General features: G+C 42.4%; 1 protein-coding gene across 4 annotated transcripts; it reads right to left on the bottom strand.

Moving 5' to 3' along the window:
• Positions 1 to 23: 23 nt before the first annotated feature.
• On the bottom strand, positions 24 to 26,772 carry TCIRG1 (T cell immune regulator 1, ATPase H+ transporting V0 subunit a3). 4 transcript variants are annotated; one of them, XM_032218340.1, is made up of 22 exons: positions 26,673 to 26,772; positions 20,407 to 20,690; positions 19,906 to 20,035; positions 19,269 to 19,347; positions 17,607 to 17,836; positions 17,283 to 17,377; positions 16,405 to 16,531; positions 14,825 to 14,907; positions 13,282 to 13,375; positions 11,491 to 11,703; positions 10,304 to 10,454; positions 9,145 to 9,284; positions 8,641 to 8,798; positions 8,462 to 8,552; positions 7,717 to 7,835; positions 5,664 to 5,877; positions 4,307 to 4,420; positions 3,905 to 4,033; positions 3,354 to 3,356; positions 2,389 to 2,506; positions 1,702 to 1,870; positions 24 to 1,186 (listed from the first exon to the last, which is right to left on the bottom strand). In XM_032218340.1, exons 3-22 carry the CDS (start codon positions 20,011 to 20,013, stop codon positions 1,105 to 1,107), a joined length of 2,517 nt encoding a protein of 838 aa, XP_032074231.1. In that variant the 5' UTR covers positions 20,014 to 20,035; positions 20,407 to 20,690; positions 26,673 to 26,772; the 3' UTR covers positions 24 to 1,104. The 4 variants fall into 4 exon arrangements, with proteins under 4 accessions (XP_032074231.1, XP_032074212.1, XP_032074221.1 ...); XM_032218321.1 differs by having other exon boundaries at positions 17,283 to 17,380; positions 26,673 to 26,771; XM_032218330.1 differs by lacking the exon at positions 3,354 to 3,356 and having other exon boundaries at positions 17,283 to 17,380; positions 26,673 to 26,771.
• Between the last annotated feature and the right edge of the window lie 147 nt (positions 26,773 to 26,919).

Here is a 26,919-nt window from a genome sequence, read left to right as displayed (position 1 = left end):
ACAAAATGCCCTCCAGGCAGAGGTAAAAATGCAGCGAGTTTTATTTTTATTGCCGAGTTAGTGCCACAGGGATAAGGATTTCAATGTCTTTAGAATGCTACATGGCCTATTGAATGCACTGTCCTTCTCTTAATGGGAGGATGTGACAAGGTTTTGATGCATTTCTGAAGCCTCCCTGCCTTCAATGTGAAGGAAACTTGTCATGTACTCCAAGCCAAGAATCCCTCTTTTGTTTTTGGCAGAATTAAACTTAGTTGGCCTACATGGGAGAGGTGCCGTTTTTCATTTGCTCCACCTCTGGTCCATGTTTCCATTGGTGTGCTTTGCTAACAGCCAGTAAACTGAGTTCAAAAGATAGAAAGAACAACCACAGTCATCTAAATCCATTTTCCTGTATTAACCCCCAACATGTCAATTGTATTGCTTTAGATCAAGCCTGTCTTGACAGATTGGACTTCCCAGTGCCTCCAACTCATATTTTGGTAGATGCAGCATCAATCTGAGTTCTTTGTCATTTAAAAAAAAATTGAGGCTGACCTGGACATTAACACCCAATAAAATTCTAGTGCAAATCTGCAGAAGGTAATTTAAAAAGTGCCTAGGCCAGGTCTCGTCAACTAACCTTAAACAAGTAACTGATCCCTTTTTACATAGATGAGTGATACACATGGACAATGTCCTTGTAAGTCTTATTGGACCACATTTCAATATTTCCTATATTCTGATTTTCCTTACGGTCTTTTACTATTCTTTCCCACTAGAGCTCTCAGGTTACAGAGACATAGGTAAGAAAGTTATTGGAGCAACCTATCAAAAGATCTGGAAACAATGTGGCATGATTCAAAACACAGATCTGGAAGATTGTTCCTTCAGTTCCAAAATGTCAGCCTAAATACTGATATTTCATGTGTGAGTCAGCACAGGATCTTGGTTTAGTTGTAAAAGGCTAGTGCATGTTCCACCTGGACAGAGGTCACAACCAGTGGAGGGGAAGAAAGAATCAGTTTAAAAAAAGAAGAAGCAACATAAGCTGGTAGCTTTGCCCATTAGTTCAGGAACACACATCAATATTCCCTTTCTGGAAAGAAGCAGTCACTTTTCTTCTTAGATCCAAATGTCACTGGTGAAGGTGAAGGGGCTGAACTGGTACCCAGCACCTGAATAGAATTTGTTCTGGAATTCCACCCTGAAAAATACAGGACAGATCAGTTTAGGTTTTGCAAGATCAACTCTCTCCCCAGTTTTATCCAGTCCCAATACAGATGCGCTGTGTCACCCCAGGGTTCAACAACCTCTCTGGGAACTTAGACTTGATCTCTTTAAGAATCATTTATTGCCTGTATGATTCCTAAATGATAGCATAGAGGAATTTAGCAATCCAAGTCGAATAAGGCAGTAACATTTTCACAAAATGTTTTTGTGTTTGCCAGGAGAATTCCCTTTCCCATGTATCTGTAAGATGTGGTAGCACAGTGGTTAGAATGCAGTACTGCAGGCTAATTATGCTGAATGCCAGCTATCTGCAGATTGGCAATTCCATTTTCACCGGCTCAAGGTCGACTCAGCCTCTCATCCTTCCAAGGTCAGTAAAATGAGGACCCAAATGTTTGGGAGGGGGCAATACACTGACTCTGTAAACCTCTTAGAGAGGGCTGTAAAGCACTGTGAAGTGGTATATAGATCTATTGTTGCATATCTCACCAATGAAGACGTAGAGCGTGCAGGAAAGCTGAGAGTCCCTCCATCACCAGTAAAATTGCCACAGTCAATACTGCGAAGAAAGCAAAGACGGGAACAAGGATAACCCCGCCTTGGTAGCCCATCACAAAGCCATTCTTCATCACCATGCTCCAGAGGACCTCTGAGAGCTCTGTGAACAGAGATGAGTGCAAGAGTTAGCAAAAGGGGCAAATTCTCTTCCTACTGCATAGTAGAAAACTCTGCAGATAAGACATGCCCTATCTTAATCAGACGTAATTCTGATGCCAAATCACTGACTTTATATACACTGTGATATCGTCTATGGCATATTGGGTGTAAATAGTCAACCTTGTTGATTACTTTGTTGACCATGGTTAAGCAAATAATGGCTTAGTGTAATATGAAAACCCACACACAGTGATTACACATGATGCCTAGACTTAAAAGTTTGTTTAACCTTGTTGGTGAACAAGTCATGTTTGTCTGTGTTCACGTAACAAGCTACACCCTAAGCCATTCTATACAAAACCAAAACCGAACAAACCACATGATGATTTTCTGAAATAAATGAACCCAGTCATCATCACCTTTCCCAGGAATTTCCGGAAAAATTCCCACCAACCAAATAATCAGCGCAGCAAAGAAAGCCTCCTCTATTTCCCTCACTTCCCACCCCTAGGAACTTACGTGCGTGGGCCAAGCTGAGGGCCCAGAGACGCAGATAAGAGGCCGTGTTCGAGATGCAGCCCAGGCAAAACTCAATAGTGTGGATTGTTTGATGCATAAAGACGTCACCAAAGTCAAACTAGAAGGAAACAATTGGGGTGACGGTGAAGACTAGCCAGGTGCTCTCAAATAAGTCAAACCCCTCCCCTGGAGCTTTTTCCAAAATCCAGAAAAGAAATGAGAGGGAGAGAGACAGTAAATAAGAGATTGGTGAACAGAGCATTCAGATCAGAAGGTAGCTTTTAAATATAAATAATGTTGGGATGCTAATGATATGAGTACAGATAGTATTCGACTTACAACAGTTCATTTAGTAACCATTCAAAGTTGCCACAGCACTGAAAAAAAGTGACTTATGGCCGTTTTTCACACTTATGACCATTGCAGCATCCCCATGGTCACATGATCAACATTCAGATGCTGGGCAAGGGGTTCGTATTTATGAGTTACAGTATCCTGGGCAGGGGTGGGCTTCAAAAATTTTAGCAAGGGGTTCTCTGCCTGGTTGCTGGGTGGACGTGGCCATGGTGGTCGTGGCCTAGTCAGCCTCCTGCACCACGGCAGGGGAGGTGGGCGATTTTGCCCTCCCTAGGCTCCGGAGGCTTTCCTTGCGCCTCCAGGAAGGTGAAAACAGCCTCTCCAGGCTCCGGAGGCCCTCTGGACGCCGGAAACGGGCCTGTTTCTGGCCTTTCCAAACTTCCGGTAGGCCCATTTTTTGCCCTCCCTGAGCCTCCGTGCACTCCCTGCATTTATCTGCATCCAAAACGGGCCGCATGGGGACTCTTGGGAGGGGCAAGGTGGGCAGGGCCAGCCAGGAGTGGGATTTGGGGGTTCTCCGAACTGCACAGAATCTTAGCTAGAGGTTCTCCCGAACCCCTGCGAACTCCCAGCAGCCCACCCCTAGTCCTGGGATCATCTTTTGTGACCTTCTGTCAAGCAAAGTCAATGGGGAGCCCAGATTCACTTAACAACCATGTTACTAACTTAACAAATGCAACGATTCACTTAATAGCTGTGGCGAGAAAAAACATAAAATGGGGCAAACTCACTTAACACGTTCCACTTAGCAACATAAATTTTGGGCTCAATTGTGGTTGTAAAGGTAGAGGATTACCTGTAGCACGGCATATGTACTTATAAACTTAAGATCTTGGGACACAAATATTAAGTTGCTACTTTTATGTGATTCCATCACGACAAACATGTTTTCATTTTGACATAACTTCAGCTTTTCTAGTCTTTGCTACCTGCATCCCTCTGTTCAAAACATAAGTACTGATCTATCTCTCTATGCTGGTTGTTTGATCAATTTCAGTCTTTCTTCTATTCTCCTACCATGTCTAAAAAAAAATCACTTAAGTGAAAATAAAGTCTTCAAGTTATGGCAAATCAGCACAAAGTACTGGTCCAATAGCTGTAAGGGAGGACATGGAACAAAATTCTGGCCATCGTAACCACATGAAAGTAGAAGTATTACCTTCTCCTCCTCCTCCTCCTCTTGGCTGCTTTCCATGTGATTCATGTCACCTTCAGCAATGTTCACAGATCTCTTTCGATCCTCTGAGTTCAGCAGAGGTTGCCGCTCTCCTGCTGTGGAAGGATTGTGCTGCAAACATCCCAGAACACATCAACCAACAGAGAAGAGGCTGCTCAAATATTACCTGGCCTCATTCCACAGATTTAGCACCCAGATTATATAAGCAAAGGATTCCTTTCTCACTCCACCCAAATCCCAAACCTGGTATTTTCCTGAATGGCATGTACCTTACTTGAGGATGCTCTAGTGTTCATTAGAAAACAGAATCCACATAGCTTGCAACTGAACTAGGGAGCCAGTTTGGACAATAGTCTTACATTAATGCCAGGGAGTGATTCTTACCCGAGATTTAGGAACTTTCTGGCAATGTTTGTGCCAAAGATAAAAGGGCGTCCCCAGCAGCAGGATGGGCACAGAGAGCACAGCCACCACCATCAATACCAGCTGCACTGTTTTCTGTGGTGAGCAAGAGGACAGTTGTAGTTATTCCAGCCCCATCTCCAAGCATTCAAAACTAAAATAACATTAAGATAAAGATAAAGGTTCCCCAGCATATACATGCTAGTCGTTTCCAGCTCTAGGGACGGTGCTCATCTCTGTTTCAAAGCCAAAGAGCCAGCACTGTCCAAAGTCGTCTCCGTGGTCATGTGGCCGACATGACTAAACACTGAAGGTGCATGGAACGCTGTTAACCTTCCCTCCAAAAGTGGTTCCTATTTTTCTACTTGCATTTTTACCTGCTTTTGAACTGCTAGGTTGGCAGAAGCTGGGACAAGTAACGGGAGCTCACTCCGTTACGCAGTGCTAGGAATTCGAATTGCTGAACTGCCGATCTTCTAATCGACAAGCTCAGCATCTTAGCCACTGAGCCATGGTGTTCCTTACAAAATAACATTACAGGGATTTAAAAAATTTTTTTTCTGGGTTGGATTTTGGAATCAGAACAAGATACCAAAACAAAGATAAGTTCAGCATCCTCTTTCCCCTTCCTCTCTTTCTCACGGTTTATTTCAATTCTTATCCTGTTAAACTTCATTGAACCTTGGAAGGATGGGAGACTGAGTCAACCTTGAGCTTAGTGACCTTAGTGAGACTCGAACTGCCGAATTGCAGTCAGCCAGTAGCCAGCAGAAGTAGCCTGCAGTACTGCATTCTAACCCCTGCACTGCCACAACAAGTACCAAAGGCATTCTTTGGATAGCTCTCAATAACTAGAATTACATTTGTGTTCAGGTTCTCAATCTAGAATTATATTCAAAAAGTCTTATGGCTTTGTACCTCTTGTTGATGTATGCACATTATTCATTATTACAAAACCAGATGATGAACCACGATCATCATTTGAACAGAAAATTCATCTCAAATAACATTTCTCAAAAAAGCTGATCACAAATCCAGCATTAAAAAACAAATGCAAATGAATTATCAATGACTGAATAGGAAAAAGCCAACTTAATATGTAACAAGGCTACTTTCATTCATAATTTGATTGTGGATGTGATGGCCAAATTGGTACACATAATTATCAGACCCAGAGGGGGTTACCATTTGATGTTGTATACATCTGGAACAAATAAGTGTTATTTGTCCTATTCAATACAACAAATTCTGGAAAGAAGAAAAACAATCGAGAATTAAAGGGCGGGATACTTTTTAAATAGGTAATCAAAAGATAGGATATGATGCTAAAAGCAGTTACCTGATGCTTAAAGAGTGGAGCACTTCCAGGACTCTCTGAAAACAGGAACATGTTAATGAACTGGATGAGAATGCTAGGGGCGAACATGGAGTTAGAAGCATCATACATAAACCATTTGTAAAATATCAGGATTACAAGGTAGCCAAAAAGCAGCAAAAGGAAAGTGATTTCTGGAAGGAAAACCAATAGGATCTTGTATTTTTGCTTGAAGTGGCTGCAAACGAAACAGACAGGAGAAGTCATTAACAAAATGATCAGAGACGCATCCAGCACAATATCACTGATTACCCAGATGCCTCTTGAGAAGCAGCAGCTCAATCCCCATTATGTTCCTCAGCCTCTAAGGAAGAGGAGGTAGCATATAGCTGTCATTATCTCTACAGGCGAAACTCAAAAAATTAGAATATTGTGCAAAAGTTCATTTATTTCAGGAATGCAACTTAAAAGGTGAAACTAATAAATGAGATAGACTCATTACATGCAAAGCAAGATAGTTCAAGCCGTGATTTGTCATAATTGTGATGATTATGGCTTACAGCTCATGAAAATCCCAAATCCACCATCTCAGAAAATTAGAATATTACACACAATCAATAAAACAAGGATTGTACATAGAACAATATCAGACCTCTGAAAAGTATAAGCATGCATATGTACTCAGTACTTGGTTTGGGCCCCTTATGCAGCAATTACTGCCTCAATGCGGCGTGGCATGGAAGTTATCAGCCTGTGGCACTGCTGGGTGTTATGGAAGACCAGGATGCTTCAATAGCGGCCTTCATCTCTTCTGCATTGTTCAGTCTCATGTCTCTCATCTTTCTCTTGACAATGCCCCATAGATTCTCCAATCAAGCACAGTAATCCCATGGTCATTGAACCAGGTTTTGGTGCTTTTGCAGTGCGGGCAGGTGCCAAGTCCGGCTGTAAAATGAAGTCAGCATCCCCCATAAAGCTCGTCTACGGAAGGAAGCACAAAGTGCTCCAAAATCTCCTGGTAGACGGCTGTGTTGATCCTGGACTTAATGAAGCACAGTGGACCAACACCAGCAGATGACATGGCTCCCCAAATCAACACAGACTGTGGAAACTTCACACTGGACTTCAAGCATCTTGCAATGTGTGTCCATTCTTCTTCTATACTCTGGGTCCTTGGTTTCCAAATGAGATGCAAAAGTTGCTCTCATCAGAAAAGAGGACTTTGGACCACTGAACAACAGACCAGGTCTGTTTTTCTTTAGCCCAGGTAAGACGCTTCTGACATTGTTTGTTGTTCAGGAGCGCCTTGACAAGAGGAATACGACATTTGAAGCCCATGTCCAGCATCCATCTGTGTGTGGTGGCTCTTGATCACTGACTCCAGCCTCAGTCCACTCCTTGTGAAAGTCCTTAACACTTTTGAATGGCCTTCTCCTGACAATCCTCTCCAGGCTGCGGTTATCCCTGCTGCTTGTGCACCTTTTTCTTCCACACTTTTCCTTCCACATAACTTTCTATTAATGTACTTTGATACAGCACTTTGGGAATATCCAACTTCTTTTACAAGTACCTTTTGAGGCTTTCCCTCCTTATGGAAGGTGTCAATGATGGTTTTTTGCACAACTGTCAGGTCAGCAGTCTTTCCCATGATTGTGATTCCTACTGAACCAGACTGAGAGACCATTTAAAGGCTCAGGAACCCTTTGCAGGCGTTATGGGTTAATTAGCTGATTAGATTGGGACGCTGAGCCTAGAATATTGCACCTTTTCACAATATTCTAATTTTCTGAGATTTGGGGTTTTCATGAGCTGTAAGTCATAAACATCACAATTATGACAAATCACGGCTTGAACTATCTTGCTTTGGATATAATGAGTCTATCTCATATATTATTTTCACCTTTTAAGTTGCATTACTGAAATAAATGAACTTTTGCACGATATTCTAATTTTTCGAGTTTCATCTGTAGCTACTAGCAGTTTTACCCTCCATAAATATATCCAATTCCTTTTAAAATCCCCTCTTTCCAAGACCCCTTTGGCTGACCAAACAGAGGTACATCAACTGGATACTCACAAGTGGTTGAAGATGCCAACAAACACTCCAAAGCTCATGTGAAAAATGCCTAAGATTACAGACATCTTCATTTTGAAGGAGTTTAGAAAGGTGAGATGATTGATAGCCAGACTCCAGATCTGGTTCATAAGAGAAGAGGAAAATCCCAGTCATGGCAGTGACAAGAGCCAGTTCAGATTTGGGAAGGGGAAACAAATAAAAGGAAAGGAGAGAAAAATCCAATGAATTTTAATCCTGGTTTGGTCCTACTTACAGCTGGATATAAAAGTAAGATCTCTACATAAAAGAGCCAGGGGTGGAAAATTTGCTCTGCGCATGTGCAGAAACAAACAACAACAAAAAAGATGGAGGTGCTATGGCACCATCAGGAGAACCAGTTCAGGGGCATGGCAGGCCTGGGTCGCTGCCAGTTCCAGCAACCCAGGCCGCCAAGCTACTAGTGGTTCGGCCGAACCGGTCCAAACCAGTAGGAACTCACCACTGGAGCACACTACATATGCCACCTTAAGCTCCTGAAGGAAAGGCAGGATATAATTAAGGAAAATAGGCACATTGCATTGAGAATTCCCATTGAAATCCTCACAATCAGCTATTTTAGGTCAAGGACGTAAAAGGAATGACAATGGAAGCCTATCAACTTCAAATTTGTTCAGCATGGTTAAATACACCTAGTTCCTTTTCGTCCAGCACATATCAAGCGGCAGTAACCCAGAAGACTATTTGTTTCAAGTTGCCACTCACTCACCGGATCTATCCCAAAAGGGTAGGGACCATTAAACACGCCAGTGACATTGGGGTCCAGATTTAGAGAAAGGCTTTCTATGATATATTCCGAGCTGTAAGGAAAAGAAGAGTTTCAATTGATGACTACGGCCTCCTGCAAGGAGAAGGGGAGTTCTTGGCTTTAAGGAGATCCTTTGGTACCTCCAGTCCGAGTTGTTGGCCATAGCAGCGACACTCCAAGCAGAGGGGAAGATAGTCAGTGCCTTGCTGAAGCATTCGTTGTAGATGAAACCCGTGTAAATAGAAAAGGCACCCATTAAGAGGATGAGGTAGCGGCCCGCAAAGAACATCTGCCAGATCTGATAAGGGAAGGTAACATTAAGTACATACGATGTATGAAGGGAACATACTCAGCAGCCCATGTACAGTTATTATGTTAGTTTCTGAAAGTGTTCAGCTTCCCAACTAGTCAGAAAAACAAATTGGGGCCAAGGTATCTGCCAACCAAAACTAATTCACATTTGTTTTTTGAGGATTGAAGAAAGGGGTAGGACCATCTTTTGGTCCTTACGGGGGGGGGGGGGAACGGGGGGGTGAACTTATTCTAAAATTATTTCCAGATATCGGGCAGAAATAGATCATCTTTCTTCTCCATCTATCTAAAGTGCACATTCCATGGAAAGATCCACTTCGACCAAAGCTCACCTCATTTTCCGCCTTCTTCATTCCAGGTCGGTTCTCAAAAAGCACCATCCAAAGGGCAAAGAGGAACATCAGTAGTCCATGGCCAACATCCCCAAACATGACGGCAAAGAGGAAAGGGAAAGTGATGATGGTGTAAGGAGCTGCAAATGAGAGCTGACATTAGCTGAGAAGCCCAAGGAAAGCCCCATAGCTACTTGCCCTGTTGCTTTAGTCAGTTTAAACCAGTGGTTCCCAAAACCCTTTTTTTGGCCATGCCCCCTCTAAGCATCTTTAAAATCCTGCCCCCCCCCCCCCCCCCCCGTGACATATAATTACTCAAAAAGTGAACTCTACTCAGATGGAGAAAGCCTAAAAGACCATTAACTTGGTTTAAACAAGGTTCAATTTGCCCCCATTAAAAATCAAATTGCCTCCCTCTGAGATGTGGGCCCCATGTTGGGAACCACTGGAAATTGTTGTATACATCCCTGCACCTTGCTTGATTTTTGGAACCACAAAAGAATCGGGAGTAATCAACATGTCTCATCATCTCATATTCCATCCTGTTAGGCTTATGCAATCTCTAGAACCAACACGCGGTCCTGCTGGATTTCTTCTCCCTCTTACTCTCCACACGGTTTACCATTGTTTGAAAGTACTTGAGAGACCGCCTGCTGCCAATTACCTCCCAAAGACCCGTTAGATCTCACAGGGTCAGCCTCCTCCGGGTTCCGTCCACCAGCCAATGCCATCTGGCTACCACCCGGGGGAGGGCCTTCTCTGTAGCAGCTCCGGCCCTTTGGAATGAACTCCCCGCGGAGATACGGACCCTCACCTCTCTCCAGGCCTTCCGGAAAGCCGTCAAAACCTGGCTGTGCCGGCAGGCCTGGGGTTGATGAGTTCCCCTCCCCTCTCGACTGGTATGGCTGTGTGATTTTCGTGTATTTTAATTATGTGTACTGTTGTTTATGTTCCCTTTCCCCCCTGAGTTGTTCGCCGCCCTGAGTCCCTCCTGGAGAAGGGCGGCATACAAATAAACCAAATACAAATGCAAATACAAGTGAAGAGATGTCATAGCTGTTACTTTAACTGTCCCCCATCACTGGTAAGGAAATGAGTATCAAGCAATGGACCAAACCTCCAAGGGTGAAGAGATGTGGGAAAGAGCACATTTCCTCACCTGGGTTCATCTCTTGATAGCTAGCCACCCCATAGGCATCAATAATGTTCTGGAAGCCAGCAGTGAATTTATTGGTGCGAATGAGTGTTGGAGGGCTCTCAGTGCTGATAATCCGGTGGACAAAGGACTCCACTCCAGAACCACTGCGATGCTGTAGGAACAAAAGAGGATCCACCAGAGCAGTTTAGCCAACAGATGTACTTGGGCTTGGCCAGTTTTCCTCCTCCTTCTCTTTCTGACCTGGTTTGCAGTGGCTCAACCTCTAGAGTGCAAAGTAACAAGTCATCCAAGTACTGACCCAACGGCAAATTGCAACCCATCCTTAAAGCATCTGGAGCACTAAATCAAGTGCACCACGACAAGTGCAATTGTCTATTTGCAGAGGCCACTACTCAGCTATTGCTTTCAAAAAAAGAAAATTAAGTTTCCAGAGTCACAAACTCTGTGGACTAATTGGAAAGCTTGAAGCCCTATCTCAAAATAATCTAAATGTATGTCAAAAAGTCACAGCTTTGAAACCAGAATGTTACATGGAAACTACCTGCAACCTACAAGGAGCTATGAAAAATTTACATTTTTCAGCCACTGGAAATTTTCAGCCTTGTCTTTAGCTTTTGAGATTTTAAGTACACATTATTTACCTATTTCCAAGCATTTCTTTATAACCATGAGGATTAGAAACTTATTTTTTTATTTACTGCTCTATAGTGGAAATGGCAAAGCAAATTAATTATATATTAGTAACAATCTCAGTTCATTAGGTTCTGGTTGTTATGTAGCCAAAACATATAGGAAGTACTTGTATGCTTTAAGAATGCAAGGGTTGCCTTAAAGAATTATACTTTTTTGGGGGGTGGGGGGGACCACTTCAGAGGAGATACCTCCCTACTAAAACTCATCTTGAGTAAGGATGGTCAGAATGGTAAGTCCCAGAGGAAGGAAGGCTCCAGCTATCTGAGAATAGGGGCACCAATCCTGCAACATTTGGGGATGGAACAGCTCTTAATGGTTAACCCATAAGCCAAAGCAATTTCCTTTCAGCTACTAGTGCAAAGAGGAATGAATTAATCTTATTGAAAAAAGTCAATACCTTTCTCCTTGTGGTCCACAGCATCTCAGGCAGTGCAGAAGTAGGATGACAAACAAGAGGAAAAGAGACATCCCTACAGACATTTAGTGGCACTTACCGATCCTTCGCGCAGGGCCAGCTGCACAGCAGGAAGGTCACGAACAGGGCACCAGACCTCCCCAATGAGGCATTTATCAGTGATGCTGAAGCTGCACTGGTTGAGGATGAAGTAGATAGCTTTCATCTTCTGGATCTGGACTTGCCATGCAGGTAGAACTGAAAGTACTTTTTGAAGCACCTGGTCCAAGTACTGCTCTGTCTGGCCCAATACCTGTTTGCAAGAGTTTGGGGGCAACACAAAATCAAGTGAGTTCATAGCTTTCATTAGCAGAGTGATTTAAAGTTAATATTATTTAATTACCAATGGAAGAAGTTGCTCAGAGCAGTGAGTGTCAAAGCAATCTTTAAATCTAGAAAATACAGGAGCCTCATCCCATCACAGGCCTATTTATTCATTCATTCATTTGTGAATTCAGTCATCATTCATTCATTCATTCAATACATTTGTATGCCTACCTGTCTTAAAACAAAACTCTGGGTGGACCACAATCAAAGAATAAAACATCATATACTAATGATAAAAAATATTGGTGCCACAACCAAACTTCCTTGATATATCCCACAACATTGTCCTCCCATTCTGACTTTACTATATCTACACTTTTTAAACTGGTATCTTCTCCCAATGTTCTGATTATGTTTATAAATTGAAAGTGAAAGAAATGGAAACAACTTATTATAAGAAGTGAGGAGTAAAAATAAGAGAGCGGGGACAGAAAGGGGAAGGCACAATCCCTTCCAAATCAGACTTGGGTAAAACAGAAACACAGAAGAACAAAATATCTCTGAATTTCAAGAAATAAGAGAGGAATGCCTTTTATATACTTTGAAGGAAAAGTTAAGCATTTTACAGGAGTGGTGGACAAATATGATATCTAAAAAGCACTGCTGGCTTTCAAAAAATAACATTTTTAAGTTACACAAACTTGTAAGATTTGGTGAACTCATAGCTGAATGGCACCATTTTGCACGCTTCTGATCTAGAACAAAGGAATTTTCCAAAGCCAAAGCTTTTGCTTTTGAGACTGGACTTATTGTATTCAATCAATCAGCAATTGATAAGAGATAGTATAAACAATCAAACTTGAATATTTGATCCAGGACCAATTAAGGTTGGTTTTGGATGATTCGGGATTGAAGTCTTGATAAATTTCTGGAATTTTGTTTGGAACTTCAACTTTGTCTTTCTCCTATTACTGTTCACAATTTTTAATACTTTTATATTCTTACATAATATCTTCATCATCATTCTTTTTCAGTTAACTACTTTATTATTAATATAGTTTACAGATGACAGGTTAACAATTTGTAAGTAGATTTAGTAGTTTACCAGTTTAAAATTCTTTTGGCCTGTTTTGTATTATACCAATCAGGATTCAGCTAGGGAGGATGTTATGTGTATATATGTTGGTTTGGGTTTTTTAAAGACATTTTTTTGTTAATGTCTTTTTTGTTGTGTGTGCTTGGTTAAATGTTTTGGCATTTTGCATTTTAATCTTTTTTCAATAATCTAAAAATGTTCTGCAAAAAAAAAAAAAAAGAACAACAACAAAGGAATCTTCCAAATCCTTGTAGGATTGCAACTGGATATAACTTGTGCCCAGCGGTCAAGAAAGTTGAAAAACATTGGTGATAAATCTTACGGGGAAAAAATGAAGTGACAATATTTATGTAGGATTTGCCATTATTAGACTTCTCAATTTTCTTTCTTTCCCTGGGAGAAAAAGTACTGGACCCATCACAGCCTGCTGCATACTTCCTCTGCCCCAATCCTGCAGAGAATCCTTACTATGTTCAGGTCTTCCACTTGAGTTCGCAGCCCATGCAAGGTATCCATGCGCTCAGCTTCATTCTCAGGATATGGGTGCAGGTGGCAGTGAAAGCTGGGGAGAAACACAACGCATTATGAGTCACAGACAGCTTATGGGGAAGCCAGATGTGCATATGGGGAGGCAAGAGACAATATCTGAATAACGTCAGAGCACATTCGTGGAGGAAGGAGCACATCATGAAAACAACTTTGGAATGGAAGAACATGCCTCATTATTAAGTAAGTAAGCAATATTGGCTGTATTCACTTTACACACAATATCAATACCTAACCATAGGCATCCTTGTTTAGTAACCACAATTGGGATCAGCAACTGGATTGTTAAGTATAGTGGTCACTAACTGAAAATGCAATAGTGCTCACAATCTTACTTAAGCTTTCCTTTGCTTTAGAGCAGAGTTCCCCAACATCAGGTCCAAGGACCAGCATTGGTCCACAGCATGCCAGAAACCGGGCCGTGCAAACAAGTGAAGCCCCATCCGTGGGATGCCCAGGCAGCACACGAAACCACGGCACCTCCGGTCCATGGAACAACATCTCTCTATGCAATCGGTCCCTGGAGTCCAAAAGATTGGGGGAGCCTGCTTTAGAGGTAATCCTTTTTAGTAACTGCCTCATTTCACAATTGCAATTAATGCTGATGAAAAGTAATCTTACAATAAAGCCTTGCATTTATGACCTATACACACGTACCAATGCATGCCTGACATTGTGGTAGTAGACAGGTGCCAGAGGACAGTATTGGTAATAGATGTAGTGGTGCCAAGGGGGAATGACAAAATTTCCAATGTAATCAAACCACAGGGTAGGGTTGTTTTTAGTCCTCCGGAGCCCTCAGGGAAGCCCCCTGAAGGCTCTGGAGGACTAAAAATGGCCCTATGAGCAAACCAGAAGTCCATTCCTGAACTTCCAGTTTGCCCATAGGGCCGTTTTTTTTGCGCTCTGGAGGCTTCAGGGAAGCTCCTGAACCTCTGGAGGGCCTTGGGGGGGAAGGCTGTTTTCACCCTCCCCAGGCTCCTATAAAGCCTCTGGAGCCTGGGAAGGGCGAAAAAAGCATGCAAAACTGGGGGGTCACGCCTGTCAGGCGTGCATGCGCACTGGGGGGGTTGTGCATTGCATTATGGGTGCAGCACACACACGCACGACCCCCCTGCGCTCCCCCCGCTTACGGCACGCAAGCCAAAAAAGGTTCACCATCGCTGGTCTATACAGATAGTCCCCATTTAGTGACGCCTTCATTTAGCAACTGTTTGCAATTACGACAGTAGCAAAAGCTGAATGAATCAGAGATAAACAGATGTATGCGTATGTGTGTGTATCATACACATACACACACTTTACATGTATCTGTGTATCTCTGAATGATAGGCCTATTGGGTTGGACTGCACTAAAGTAGAAGCCCTGGTAAACAAGGGGAACGAAGAGACAACAGTCAAAAGTGAGAATAACCATCACCCATCATAGGCAACAGAGGGAGTACACAATATCCAGAGCACTCACCAGTTGGCGATTTTACGGATTTTCTGCCCAATCTGTTCACCCCAGTAGGAGATGAGGAAGATGACCCAGGTGATGCTTTCCCCCTACACAGGAAAAGACAGGTTGTTCGGGAGCCTTTGCAATAGGTAGGATAGGAGAATGTGATCTTCTGCTAAGGCAGGCCACAAAAGATATTGACATTCTGAATTGTATAGGTGGTCGTCAAGTTACGGCCACCACTGAGCCCAAAATTTTTGCTGCTAAGTGAAACATTTGTTAAGTGAGTTTTGCCCCATTTCTTTCTTGCCAGAGTTGTTACCTGAATCACTGCAGTTCTTAAGTTAGTAATTCAGTTGTTAAGTGAACCTGGCTTCCCCTTTGATTTTGCTTGTCAGAGGTTGGCAAAAGCTGATCACATGACCCCAGGACATTGCAACCGTCGTAAATGTGAACCAGCTGCCAAGCAGCTGAATTTTGTTCATGTGACCAAAACAGTCTTAGGTGTGAAAAACGGTCATGTCACTTTTTTCAGCACTGCTGTAAGTCACTAAATGAACCGTTGTAAGTTGAGGACTACCTGTATTTCTGCCTGCCCATCAATTGATTATTATGTATTATCAACTTTGGATCATTTAAAAAAAAATATTTTTATTTTTCCCTTTCAAATTAATTCATAGATAATTGCTATTTAACATTTATCTATTCATCATTAGTCTCTATACTCATTTTTACACACACACACACATATATATATATAATATAGTTTGGGTCACTTTCTTGCCACCCATGCCTCCATCTTATTTTGCAACAATCTTACTCCTTCCATTTTCTCAACCTCCTTTCTCTACCTTCTTTTCTCCTCTCCTTTCTTTCTTCTTCCCCTCCCCTCTTCCCTTCTCCTCTTTCTTACCCCCTCTCCTACTCTTAATTCCTCACCCTTACTTTGGATCAATTCTTAATGACTCCATTGGATCTATGTGATCTGTCCCTGACCTAGCCCTTCTGGCTTTCCAATGGTTCATGAATTGCTGTTGTAATCTAATCGTACCCATCTTGAAACTCACATGCAACTGTGAGTATTTACGAGCAGAGGTGGGTTCCTACTGGTTCTGACCATTTCAGCCAAGTAGGTAGTAACTTGGCCTGCCACGCCCCTGAACCGGAGCGGCGTAGGCGCATGCGCAGAAGCATTTTTTCAGCATTGTGCATGCACGCATATCACACATCAAGTGTGTAGTGCACGTGGGGCGCATAGCACACACACGTGTGTGGCGCCCCTCTAAGTGAACCGGCAGTGGCAGCAGCTGGAACCCATGCCTGGAGGGTGGGGAAGGAATTATGAAAGGACAGGCTTTGAGGACTTCACAAAAATGCATTGCCTCACTATGGTCACCCCTGTATGAAGCTAGATTTTATCTGGGTTGCCTGTAGCCATTTACTCTATAACCCAGCCAGAGGTATTCTTATTTTCAATTGCAGAGGGGAGCTGCAGTTCCAACATGTTTGGAAGACACAAGGTTAAGGAAAACTCCTGCAATCTTAAAGTGTTACCATTCCCAGCCAACCAGCCCAGTTTTTCCTCTTACTGTATTCCATCTTACCGTGGATGGATTCTCAATAGGCTCTGTCATCTCTGTGAAATGAGGAACAAGGTAGCCACGGCATGCACGCCACAACAGCCGTTCAAAGGAATTAACCCGCCATGGATGTATCACACCTGCCACAAAGCTTCAGGGGCAGGGTGAAAGGGAAAAAACCTAAATTAAATTTTGAAGGCTGATGTTCAGTCTCTCAAGGCAACATTGTGCACATCGTGTATTAAGTTACTACATTTTTCAGACTATAAGAGGCTCTAGAATATAAGACGCACCATGATTTTGAAGAGGTAAATTAAAAAAAAGGGTTTTGCACTCTGCAGGCCTCCGAAACCCGCTGCATGCCTTGTTTTTTGCAAAAAAGAAGAAGAGGGGGGGGGGCATCCAGAGCTTGGGGAGACTTGTAGTGCTCCTGGGGGCTGGGGCAAAAAAAAAAAGACCTGTTTTTTTGTTTAAAACAAAGGGCATGCACAACTTTGGGATGCTTTTAGAGTGCTCCTGGGGGCAGGGGAAACGGCCTGTTTTTTGCTTTGTTTTGCCCTCCTCAACTCTCAGGAGCACTTTGCAAGCCACCCAAACCCTCTGCATGTCCATTTTTGCAAAGGGGGCGGGTTTTCAGTAGGCGAAAATGTTGTATTCAATGTATAAGACATACCCAGATTTTCACTCTCTTTTTTAAGGGAAAAGGTGCGTCTTATACTCCGAAAAATACAGTACTTCAGAGTAAAAGAGTACTTCATCTCTTCCATGAAAGGAATCCGTCAAAACACCCTCAAACCAGTAAATGCAACCTCTTGAAAACCAGTAGATGAGGGAAGAGTTGGCAAGCTCCTCCACCAATAGTCCTTATTTGAGCAAGCAAACCTCACCCAGCTGCCACTCACTTGATTCTGAGGTCAGGGCGGTGTAGCACGGTGGGATCAAGCAGAGGATCTCTTTCAGAGAAAGCACGAGAAAGGACAGGCGAATCAAGGGGCACCTGCTGATAGATGTGACAACCCAGGATTAAGGCCTTGGAAGCTCTCCTTCCAGTCTCCTTTGGTTATTTGGTTGCAAAAGGTGTTTCACCCTCAGTTTTTTGCCCAACCCTTGGATGCAAGGCGTCAAACAACCCGCCTCAACAGCTCCCTCTTTTCCTTCCAACTCCCCAAATTTGCCTGGCCACCAGAGAAGTAGATTTCGAACAGGAAGAGGAAGGGATTACTTACCAATTGACCAGTGAAACGCTGGCCCTCCTGCAGCACCTGAATATGCTCCCGCAGTTCCTGTAGCTGACCAAGCAGGGCCTCCCGGTTGTGGCTCACTTCCCGCAGCTCCTTTGACAGGGTCTCAGACTGCTCCTGTATTTGCAGGGCCTCACGGGCCAAGGGGGCTGGCAGATTCTCCTCTGGAGGCTTCAATGACCGTCCAGCTTTCTGTGCTTCCTGGGCCAAAAAAGCTGGAGAGAAAAGGGAGATAAAAAGACACCCAGGATCTAGATTTGGTATCTTAGTTCAGATTTTCCCAAGCCCAGCTCAGAAAAGGGATTCAGCAGGATCAGTGCAGCTCACCCAAGTAGCACTGTAACTCAGAAGCAAGATTTGAGAAGTACAGAAGTGCAAAAGGGCCCAAGATGAATCCCTGCCAGGAGGGAAAATAACTCACCCAAAATCTGGAGAGCTGAGGGAAAGTGGAGCTGGCAATGTTAGGTTGAACCAGTGGTTTTCAAATTTGGCGATTTTTAGTTGCAACGACTTCAACTCCCAGAATTCATGCTGGCTGGGGAATTCAGAGGGTAGTCCACACATCTTATACTTGCCAAATTTGAAAAACACTAGGTTGAATATAAGTAGACTCGATATATTGCAAGTCCTGCTGACTGCAGAATTGGTGCCCAGGCTTAGCACCCAAAAAGTTATGCCAAACAGTTTGGTGGACTACATTCAGCCTGCTAGCTGATGTGTTGCACTGGCCTACCAAAGTTACAACCACAATCGTTCTCTCAATTTCACAATAAGATTTATGAAACTTAGGAGTTTCCTACATGTTTTTCACTTCCTAAAACTCTCTGCAGTTTAGATTTTTTTATGAAATTCTGAGCACTTTCTTTCAGAAAGATACAAGTTTTTATAATCTGAGGACAAAGAATGTGATACGACCCCAATTCTTTCTTCTGTCTACCTCTGAATTGGATCACCAGAGCCCTAGCAAGCCCTAGTGACTATAGAATGGAGACGGGATACAGAATGTTTTCCTAAAAGGAAATTGTTTTTTTATTATGTATTTTATGCTTTATTTTTTCAATTTTAAAAGTGGGTTATTTTCCCCAAATTAATCAGCAACATAATAAATGGATAAAGACTGCCAATTCCAAATAATAAACACAATAAATGGATAGGCTGACTATTTCAATTGTTTTTATGCCCCCATGCATAGATAGTTGTTATCAAGACTTGTTAACTTTAATATTTTTTCAACACATCTAAGTGAGCTATTAAAGAAAACTGCACGCTAATTGAATTGTAAAAAGCAGCCTGCGTGAGAAATTCTAAGTACCATTTGCCAAGGACCAGTGGTTATAATTTAATTTAGAAAAGTTTCTGCTGAAAGTGTCTCATGATGCACTAATCTAATGTGTCTCTAATTATAAAAAGAGAGTCTTATGATTTGCTTTATTTAATCATGGGCCGCCTCATATCATACATCCAAATTCTAGAAGCCTAACCCAATTTCTGCCAGCCCATAAATTAACAAAACAGTTTTCACAAATACAGCTGACCTGTTACTGGCCTTACTTCACCCCTACGTTTCAGGTTTCACTGTCAACCTTCTGAAAATTCCATCAGCAGAGGGAAAGCCCCACCAAGTCCCCTAAAGCAGGTGTCACTCACTGAAAGTTTTTTCCATTTCTTCACAACGCCGCAATTCTCCCACAAAGCGCCGCTGGAAGGCACTGACATGAGGATTCAGCTGAAAATAAAAGATGCTTATTTAGAACCTTATGAGACTCTGGTTAGAGCTGATGCTTTAGCCACCCCAAAACCTGGCACCAAAACTCTTAATTCATCACATCAAGATCCGTGCAATAAGAATGAAACACCCTCCTTTTAGCCCCAATTTAGTCTTGCCTTCAATCTCTTCTATTTATGTGCAAGGCTATTAACAAACATGCAATCACAAAACTTTTGCATAAATAAGGAGAGGTAGTAGATCATTTCTGCATAACCACTTCTCGAGTATCATTTATTCTTTCTGTTGCCTGCATATGACCATGTCCTTGTTTGACATCTAGGTACACACTATTTTTTGCTTTTATTGATGGCCCCATAAACTTTGTGTAAAAAAAAAAGTTGAAAAGGGAGCCTCTCCTTTTGTAAGAACAGCAACTTCCTTGCAAGGAAATCAACTACACCCATGGACTGATTGCTGTCTGTCTTGCAATCACCGAGCAGTGAAAATCCCCAACAGCTGTTACATCCTTAGTTTGATCTTCCCACCAAGCAGTCCCCAAAATCTACCAGCACATACATCACGGAACTCCACGAGGCCTTGCTCCCCTAATTCGCTAACACATGCGTAGGATGAAGCCGACTGCAAGAAGAGCTGGGCCAAGCACATCTCCTCGCTGCGAAACATGGTCTCCTGTTTCCAGAAGAGACTGTAAGACAAAATGGCTTCATTAGCAGGCATTAACTCCCCCAAACCGCTACTTATTCTTAATGGAGGCTGGATGGATGCGTGTGTGTCGGGAGTCTTTTTACAATAGCTGTTGTCCTAAGAACATGGGTGACCAAGGAATAAGACTAGGAAATAGTGACAAAAAGAGAGAGGTACAAAGACCGAGAAGGGGTGAGGAACAGAGAACCCACCAACGGGAGAAATAGGCAAAACCAAAATGTTGACTCCATCAATTAAGGAAAGCTAAGACAGATGTTTGGTCATGAATACTGAAGTATCTACTGGCCATTAGGACTGCACCCATCAGGATTCAGAGGCTGCAGTGGCCTAAAGGGAGTGGGAACTGCTTACCTCTGGATACTCCAAATGCAGGAAAGCAGAAAACGGGTTTCTCCTTCGGGGCTCCAGCCAGACACAGCCCTAAATTAAATCTCTGCCATCCTGATGGCTTGCTGAAACTTGCTTCTGAATCACGTGAGGCTTTTCTTCTGCTCTGGGATTGCAACACAGTTTCCAGGTCAGGCCACGACCACTCATTTCACAACACGCCTCTGACTCAGGCTTCTCTATTGCTCATAATGGGATTAAAATATCCTGAGACGGCAGTTCTGGCCTTAGACCTGGACTGGAGGAAACTGCAAAGAGATAATTTCAGCTGTTGGAGGAGACCCAGCATGATGCCCGTTTTGGAGAAGAGGGCGGGGGGTGGGGGGAGAGGAGGAGAAAAAGACACGGCACAATAATCAATGAAGAACAAAAATATATTTCTCTAAATTTCATTTCATCCCCAGGGATTGGCGTTTGCCCTCTGCAATGAGAAAGTGACCTGGGTAGAAGATGGCTTGCTCTGGGGACCGAGATAACAAAGAGGAGCCCACAAGTCTGGGAAAACCACATAGTTGCAACAGTTGCAGACATCACACCCGGACACTACAGGCTGGTTTGCCTGGAAGCAAGTGGGTTATAATTAGAACAATGAATGAATTAAGTCAGCCGAGTATGACTACAACATTACCTTTCTGCACAACATCGAATATTCTAGATTACTGTGTAGGCCATCTTTAGCCATTGTTCTCCAGCAAAAAATGGGCGTAAGAAGACCAGATATTGCCATTCTTTCAAAGTGTCATATCCAAGCCTGCAGGTCCACTACAAGCATAAACTTATTAGGAGAATTACCCTAATTTTAGAAAGATTCCTGGGCTACAGCTGAAGTGAATAGGGCTTCTATTAAGGGCTGCATCATTGTATTGGAGAAAGGGATTTTGCTCTGCGAAGGCACGAATGGGCACCTACTTTCATGCATTCATCAGTGCCAATCACCAACTGAAATTCCACCACCAAAATCTGCAATACTGCATCTATACAGAAAGGGATCTGAAAATCACTGTTCCATCCATGGTAGAATACTGTGATCCCCAGGGATGGGGGAAAAAACAAACCTGCATCCACACCCTCCCCCCCAAAAAGACTGCAGATTTGGCCATACAAAGCAATTGCTTTCTTTAAGAAAGTTGATGTTTCAGAGAGGTAGTTTTTCTACTCTAATCTGCAGCTACTACGGAGCATGGATCGGCTGTCAGATGTGATGCTCCCAATCTCATCATTCTATAACAGAATTAAAATATCCTGCTCCAGAAGGGATTTATTAATTGTATGGCAGAGCAGTGGATCACCCCTGGCCTTATGGCAAGTTTTGTACTGAGTCCCGAGAACAAACAAGGATTGCATATTCTATGCAATTTTGGGGATTTCATCTTGCACTAAAAATAATGCAAAGGATTTGTATCAATAAGGCATTATTGCAAGGAGCTTTGAAATAGGTTTTGTCTTGATAACCTCATCTTTATTACTTTTATAAATAACTCAAGGTGCGAAGATACCAAATACTCTTTCCTCCTTTTAATTTCCCCACAACAAACCTGTGAAGTGAATTGGGTTAAGAAAGAGTGACTTGCCCAAAGTCAGCCAGCCAGTTCTTATGCCTAAAGCAGGACTAGAACTCAGTCTCCTAGTTTCTAGGCCAGCATCTTCACCACTACACCAAACTAATTCTCATGAAACTCAAAGTTAAATGACTAAGTCATCATGCTAACATTATATTTAGCGTGCGTGTGCACAAACAACCCCCACACACACAATGGCATAGTTAAATGATACACATGGCAATTTTTTTTTAAGTATGGTGCAAATTTTTGATTACATCTGTCATTCTATGTTGAACCTCAGAATATAACTAGATTGAACTGTGTCTGAGCAGTATTGAGAGGTTTGTTTGTATCAGAACTATGCAAAACATTTGGAAGGTATTTTATTAACAGTATTGGTGGGAACAAAACACCCTTCTTGATGTGTGCAGTAAACCTCATCTCCTGGAGAGCATGCTTGTGCAATTTTTGCTAGCAGTCCCATATGCATGCCCAGATAACCTGCAAAAGTTTTCTTTACAGCAATAGTGATAGCTGCCTCACTTGAGAGAAAAATTTTACAAGATGTTTTATAGATGGCATTTAGATCCTAAAAAATTGGCTTCTATGTATCCGAACTTACAACCCAAATGCTGGCGATGTGATTCTCTGGACACTACATATTTTCATATATGGTGGTCTTGCAAAAAGGTTAAGGCATTTTGGATAAAAATATGGTGGATTATGCAAAATGTTCTTTTAAAAAGGATAAAGTTTACCCCTCAGTTATTTTTGTTAGGTATAATTACTGATTGTACAGCTGTAGAGATTAATTTGATTTTGCACTTAATAACTGCAGCTAGATTGTTGGTAGCGCAATACTGGAAGAAGGAAGATTTGCCTACAATTCAAGAATGGACATTGAAAGTCACAAATTTAGCCGAGATGGCTAAAATATCTGCATATCTTAAGGACTACTCAAATGAGAGATATAAACGAGACTGGAAAAAATGGATCGATTATATACAAAATAAATAGGGGACTAAGAAATTCCAGATAGCTTATGATTAAGATCAGGAATGATATAAATTGTTTAAAGTTAGCTTAGCAAGGAGGAGCTAAGTTCAATTTAAAGATGTTATCAATTTTCTATTCTTTTTTCAAATATATTTTAGACTGTTTTTGTTAAAGATTTATACCGTGTATGGGTTCTGGGAAGTCGGGGGAGGGAAGGCTGGGGGGTGGGGTGGGGGAGGGTGGGACGGAGGGATGTATATTAGGCTTGATGAGGGATGTTAGATTTTAAAGTAATATGATTGCACATGTATACTGTCTTCTCTTGTTTTTTATTTAAAACTAAGATATGTTAAGTATATTGATATGGAAGCATAAATACCATCAACATAGAATGAAGTTTGCTCAGAAGCTGAAATACACCAAGTGAATGAGAGGAAGAGTGGCAAACAGAGGAGAGAAGAAAGATAGGAAGAGAGGGATAGGAGAGAAGGTAAGGGGGGGGAGATGAGGAGGATAAGGAGGAGTGGAATGAAGAGAGAGGAGAAGGAGAAAGGAAGGGGAAGTAGGGTAGAAAAGGATGATGGAGGGAAGAAAGGAGGTAGGAGAGAGGTAGAAGGAAGAGGTGTATGGAGAGCAGAAAAGCTAATAATGGGTTTTTATGTTTCTGGGCGTTGATGGCAAGAGGAACTGATGTAATTACTACTTAATACAATAGGATATTGGCTATGTAATAGTATACATGTGATTATATGTTATGAAAATGGAAAATAAAAAAAGTATATTTAAAAAAAAATAGTGATAGCTGCCTCACTAATGCGAGTCTTTTTTCACATTGGCATGTTGTGTGAAAAAAACCCTTCAAGTATTTTGCGCAACCATTATGTGTTTTTAAAAACAACGGGTTTTTAAAGCGTTCCTCTACCTACATGGATGCCACTTAATGTCCTATTTTATGACTTTGCATCATTCATTGAACAAAAGACAAAAATAAGGCGGCCAGATAGAGTCAAACGGCATTTCATCCGGTTTGTCTACTTTGTGCTGCTGTTGTTGGCCAAATCCAGCCAGTGGAGAGCAAATAAATCCTAAATAAATCCACTTGTCACTTTAATACAGGAAATCTTTCCAGTTATAATATAGACAAGAAAATACTATTCCCAACATCTAAATTGAATAAATGAGAGGCCTTTTGAGAATCCCAGAACACCCTGAAAAAATGGAATGACAATCCATTTCTGTATTGCTGCCCAAAAATCTACATAGACATGCCTAGGACATTATCAGGATTTAGCAAAGACTGTTACTATACAGAGTTGGAAGGGGCATTGGAGGTCTTCTAGTCCAACATCATGCTTAATCAGGAAACTGTATTCCCTTTCACACAAATGGCCATCCAATCTCTTCTTAAAAACCTCCCGTGATGGAGGCTTCTGAAGACAAACTGTTCCATCGATTGTTTTCATTGTCATTAATTCCCCACCCCCCTATTTCTAGATTGGTTTTCTTCTTGATTAGTTTCCATCCATTGCTTCTTGTCCTACCTTCAGGTACTTTGGAGAATAAATTGACTCCCTCTTTTTTGTGGCAGCTCCTCAAATATTGTAACACTGCTATCACGTCACCCCTTGCCCTTCTTTTCATTAGACGAAATCAGGGGTGTCAAACTCACAGCCCGGATGCGTCATATGCTGGCCACCCCACCCCCATTTTAGCAAAGGGGAAAACAGTCATGATACATCACGTGATGACAACATGACGCTGCGAGTGTGACACCCCTGGACTAGATATTCCCAATTCCTGCAACAGTTCTTCATAATCATCTTTGTTGCTCTTCTCTGCATTCTTTCTAGAGTCTCAACATCTTTTTATATCATAGTGACCAAAACTGGATGCAATATTCAAAGTGTGGTCTTAGCAAGAGATTATAAAGCAATATTAACATCTCATGTGATCCTAATTCTATCCCTCTGCTAATGTAGTCTAAGACTGCATTGGCTTTTCTGGCAGTTGAAGCACACTACTGGCTCATATTTAAGTGATTGTCCACTAGACTCTTAGATCCCTCTCACAGTTACTGCTATTGTGGCAGATACCACCTATTCTATGCCTGTGCTCTTGGTTTTTCTTGCCTAATGTAAAACCTTGCTTTTCTCACCTTGAATTTCATTTTGTTACATAGGCCCAGTGTTCAAGTCTGTTGAGATCCTTCTTTTGGACTGTTGGCTATTCTGGACAGCAATATCCCATGCAAAGAAGACAATTAGAACAGGGGTTCACAAACCCCGGGCCACGGACCAATCTGTGGCCAGTTAGGAACTGTGCAGCACAACTGGAGATGAGCAAGTGAATGAGTGAGCAAAACTGAAACCACCACCATCCCATCAGTGCAAAAATTGTCTTCTGCAAAACTGTTCCCTGGTGCCAAAAAGGCTGGGGATTGCTGAATTAGAAGATAATATTGCAACCAAACATCTAACCACACCTTACAGAAGTATTTTTCATCCTTCCTCAAAATATGAGATCCTTTTAAAAAAATCTCAAGTTTCTTTTAGACAAATGTGGAATTGGAAGTATAGCTAGGAGCCAAAGAAAGAAACAGCAGCAATCTGTTTTTTTTTTTTTTTTTAATCAAGGCGGCTTTTGAGAAAGTCATCATCATCACATCTCAAAATGGAATGCTGGTATAGCTTTATATTAGTATAAATTAACTTATATTGCTTCTCTTAGGGATCTGAAGCAGTTACATCAGTGGAGGAAATTTTGCATTTGTCCTGAACAGCTGCATCTGAACCGAGTTGATCTAGAAGCATGCTGTTATTAATTATTTTCCTTGGGTCATCAAGTAAACTCTTGAAATAGAGGTGATTCTCTATTGCTCTACAGATGTCCTGCATTTCCATTCCCACAAACCCCAACCCACAGGACTATTATTCATTCTGGCAGAAGAAATCCAGTATCTCTGGAGCACATCACAGCTTGGAGAAGTGGGCAAAGGTCTCTTTAGCTACAAGGAAGTGGAAGGGGGTTTCCAGCTCTCACCTGAACTGTTCCAATTTTCCAAATATGGCACACGCACACATACACAAATCCCTCCCCAGGCGCCAAAAATGAGTGACCATTCCGTAGTCTAAACCGGAAGCATTTTTCTACAGTCCAGAGAAGATGCGAGGGCGATGGAGAAAGTGCAGTTCTCAAAAGGATCCTAATTTCTCCACCTCCCGCGGAGAGACTTGGAAAATGGGAGACACAGTGGCGGATCTCCTCTGATCTAATTCCCCAAAAGACACATCGGGGCCGAAAGATCGCTTTTGGCAGAAGCCGCTACCATTAAGTGGCTCGCCCCACGCCCCACAACAGCCACTAATCCAACCACGCTCACCCCTCCCGGCAAACAGGTGGCCGCCGCAACCCTGGAGTGTTGAAACGCACCGCGATTTGTTTGCATAGAAGGGTCAGGAAAGCGATTTTTCTTCCCCACCCCACAAACGATCTAAATGTAAATAAGTGAGGTTCGGCTAGTTTTTAAGCACATTGCAGCAAAGTTAGTTAGGTCTTGCAACAACTAAAAGAAAAGAAAGGCTGAACTCTCTAAACCCAAACGACAGATCTTCAAAAGAGAGAGAAGACAGTCCGGCTCAGAAACACAAGGGTTGATGGAGGGAGTCCCTGGCGAGAAGCCAAACAAACACTCACCTTCCGATGCCGCCGCCGGAACAGCAGCCGGGTATCTTAGTCTCCGTGGTCGCCAATTACTTCCTCTTTGCCATGAAGGCCTCAACTGAAAGGAAGCCTGATCTGTCCCGCCCTGTGAAATCTCCCAGTGCGCAGCTCGAACTTCCTGCTGGTTATCGGAACAGAAAATGATTTCGGAGAGCAAAGCGAATTTCGGTTCTCAAATGCCTTGGCAGAAAAACCAAAGAAAATCGAAATAATTTGTTTT

Source organism: Thamnophis elegans, chromosome 1 (assembly GCF_009769535.1).
Source record: "Thamnophis elegans isolate rThaEle1 chromosome 1, rThaEle1.pri, whole genome shotgun sequence".
NCBI classification, from domain to species: domain Eukaryota; kingdom Metazoa; phylum Chordata; class Lepidosauria; order Squamata; family Colubridae; genus Thamnophis; species Thamnophis elegans.
This window is presented reverse-complemented; position numbering and strand designations above follow the sequence as displayed.

Excerpts from the sequence above, each read along its gene's own strand:
- TCIRG1 (XM_032218321.1), bottom strand. The coding sequence starts at position 20,013 with ATGTTTCGCAGCGAGGAGATGTGCTTGGCCCAGCTCTTCTTGCAGTCG. Across the intron at positions 13,376-14,824 it reads ATCCGTAAAATCGCCAACTG|CTTTCACTGCCACCTGCACC; the intron begins GTGAGTGCTCTG and ends GTTTCTCCCCAG. Across the intron at positions 5,878-7,716 it reads GTTGGCATCTTCAACCACTT|CCACTTCAAGCAAAAATACA; the intron begins GTGAGTATCCAG and ends TTTCGTTTGCAG.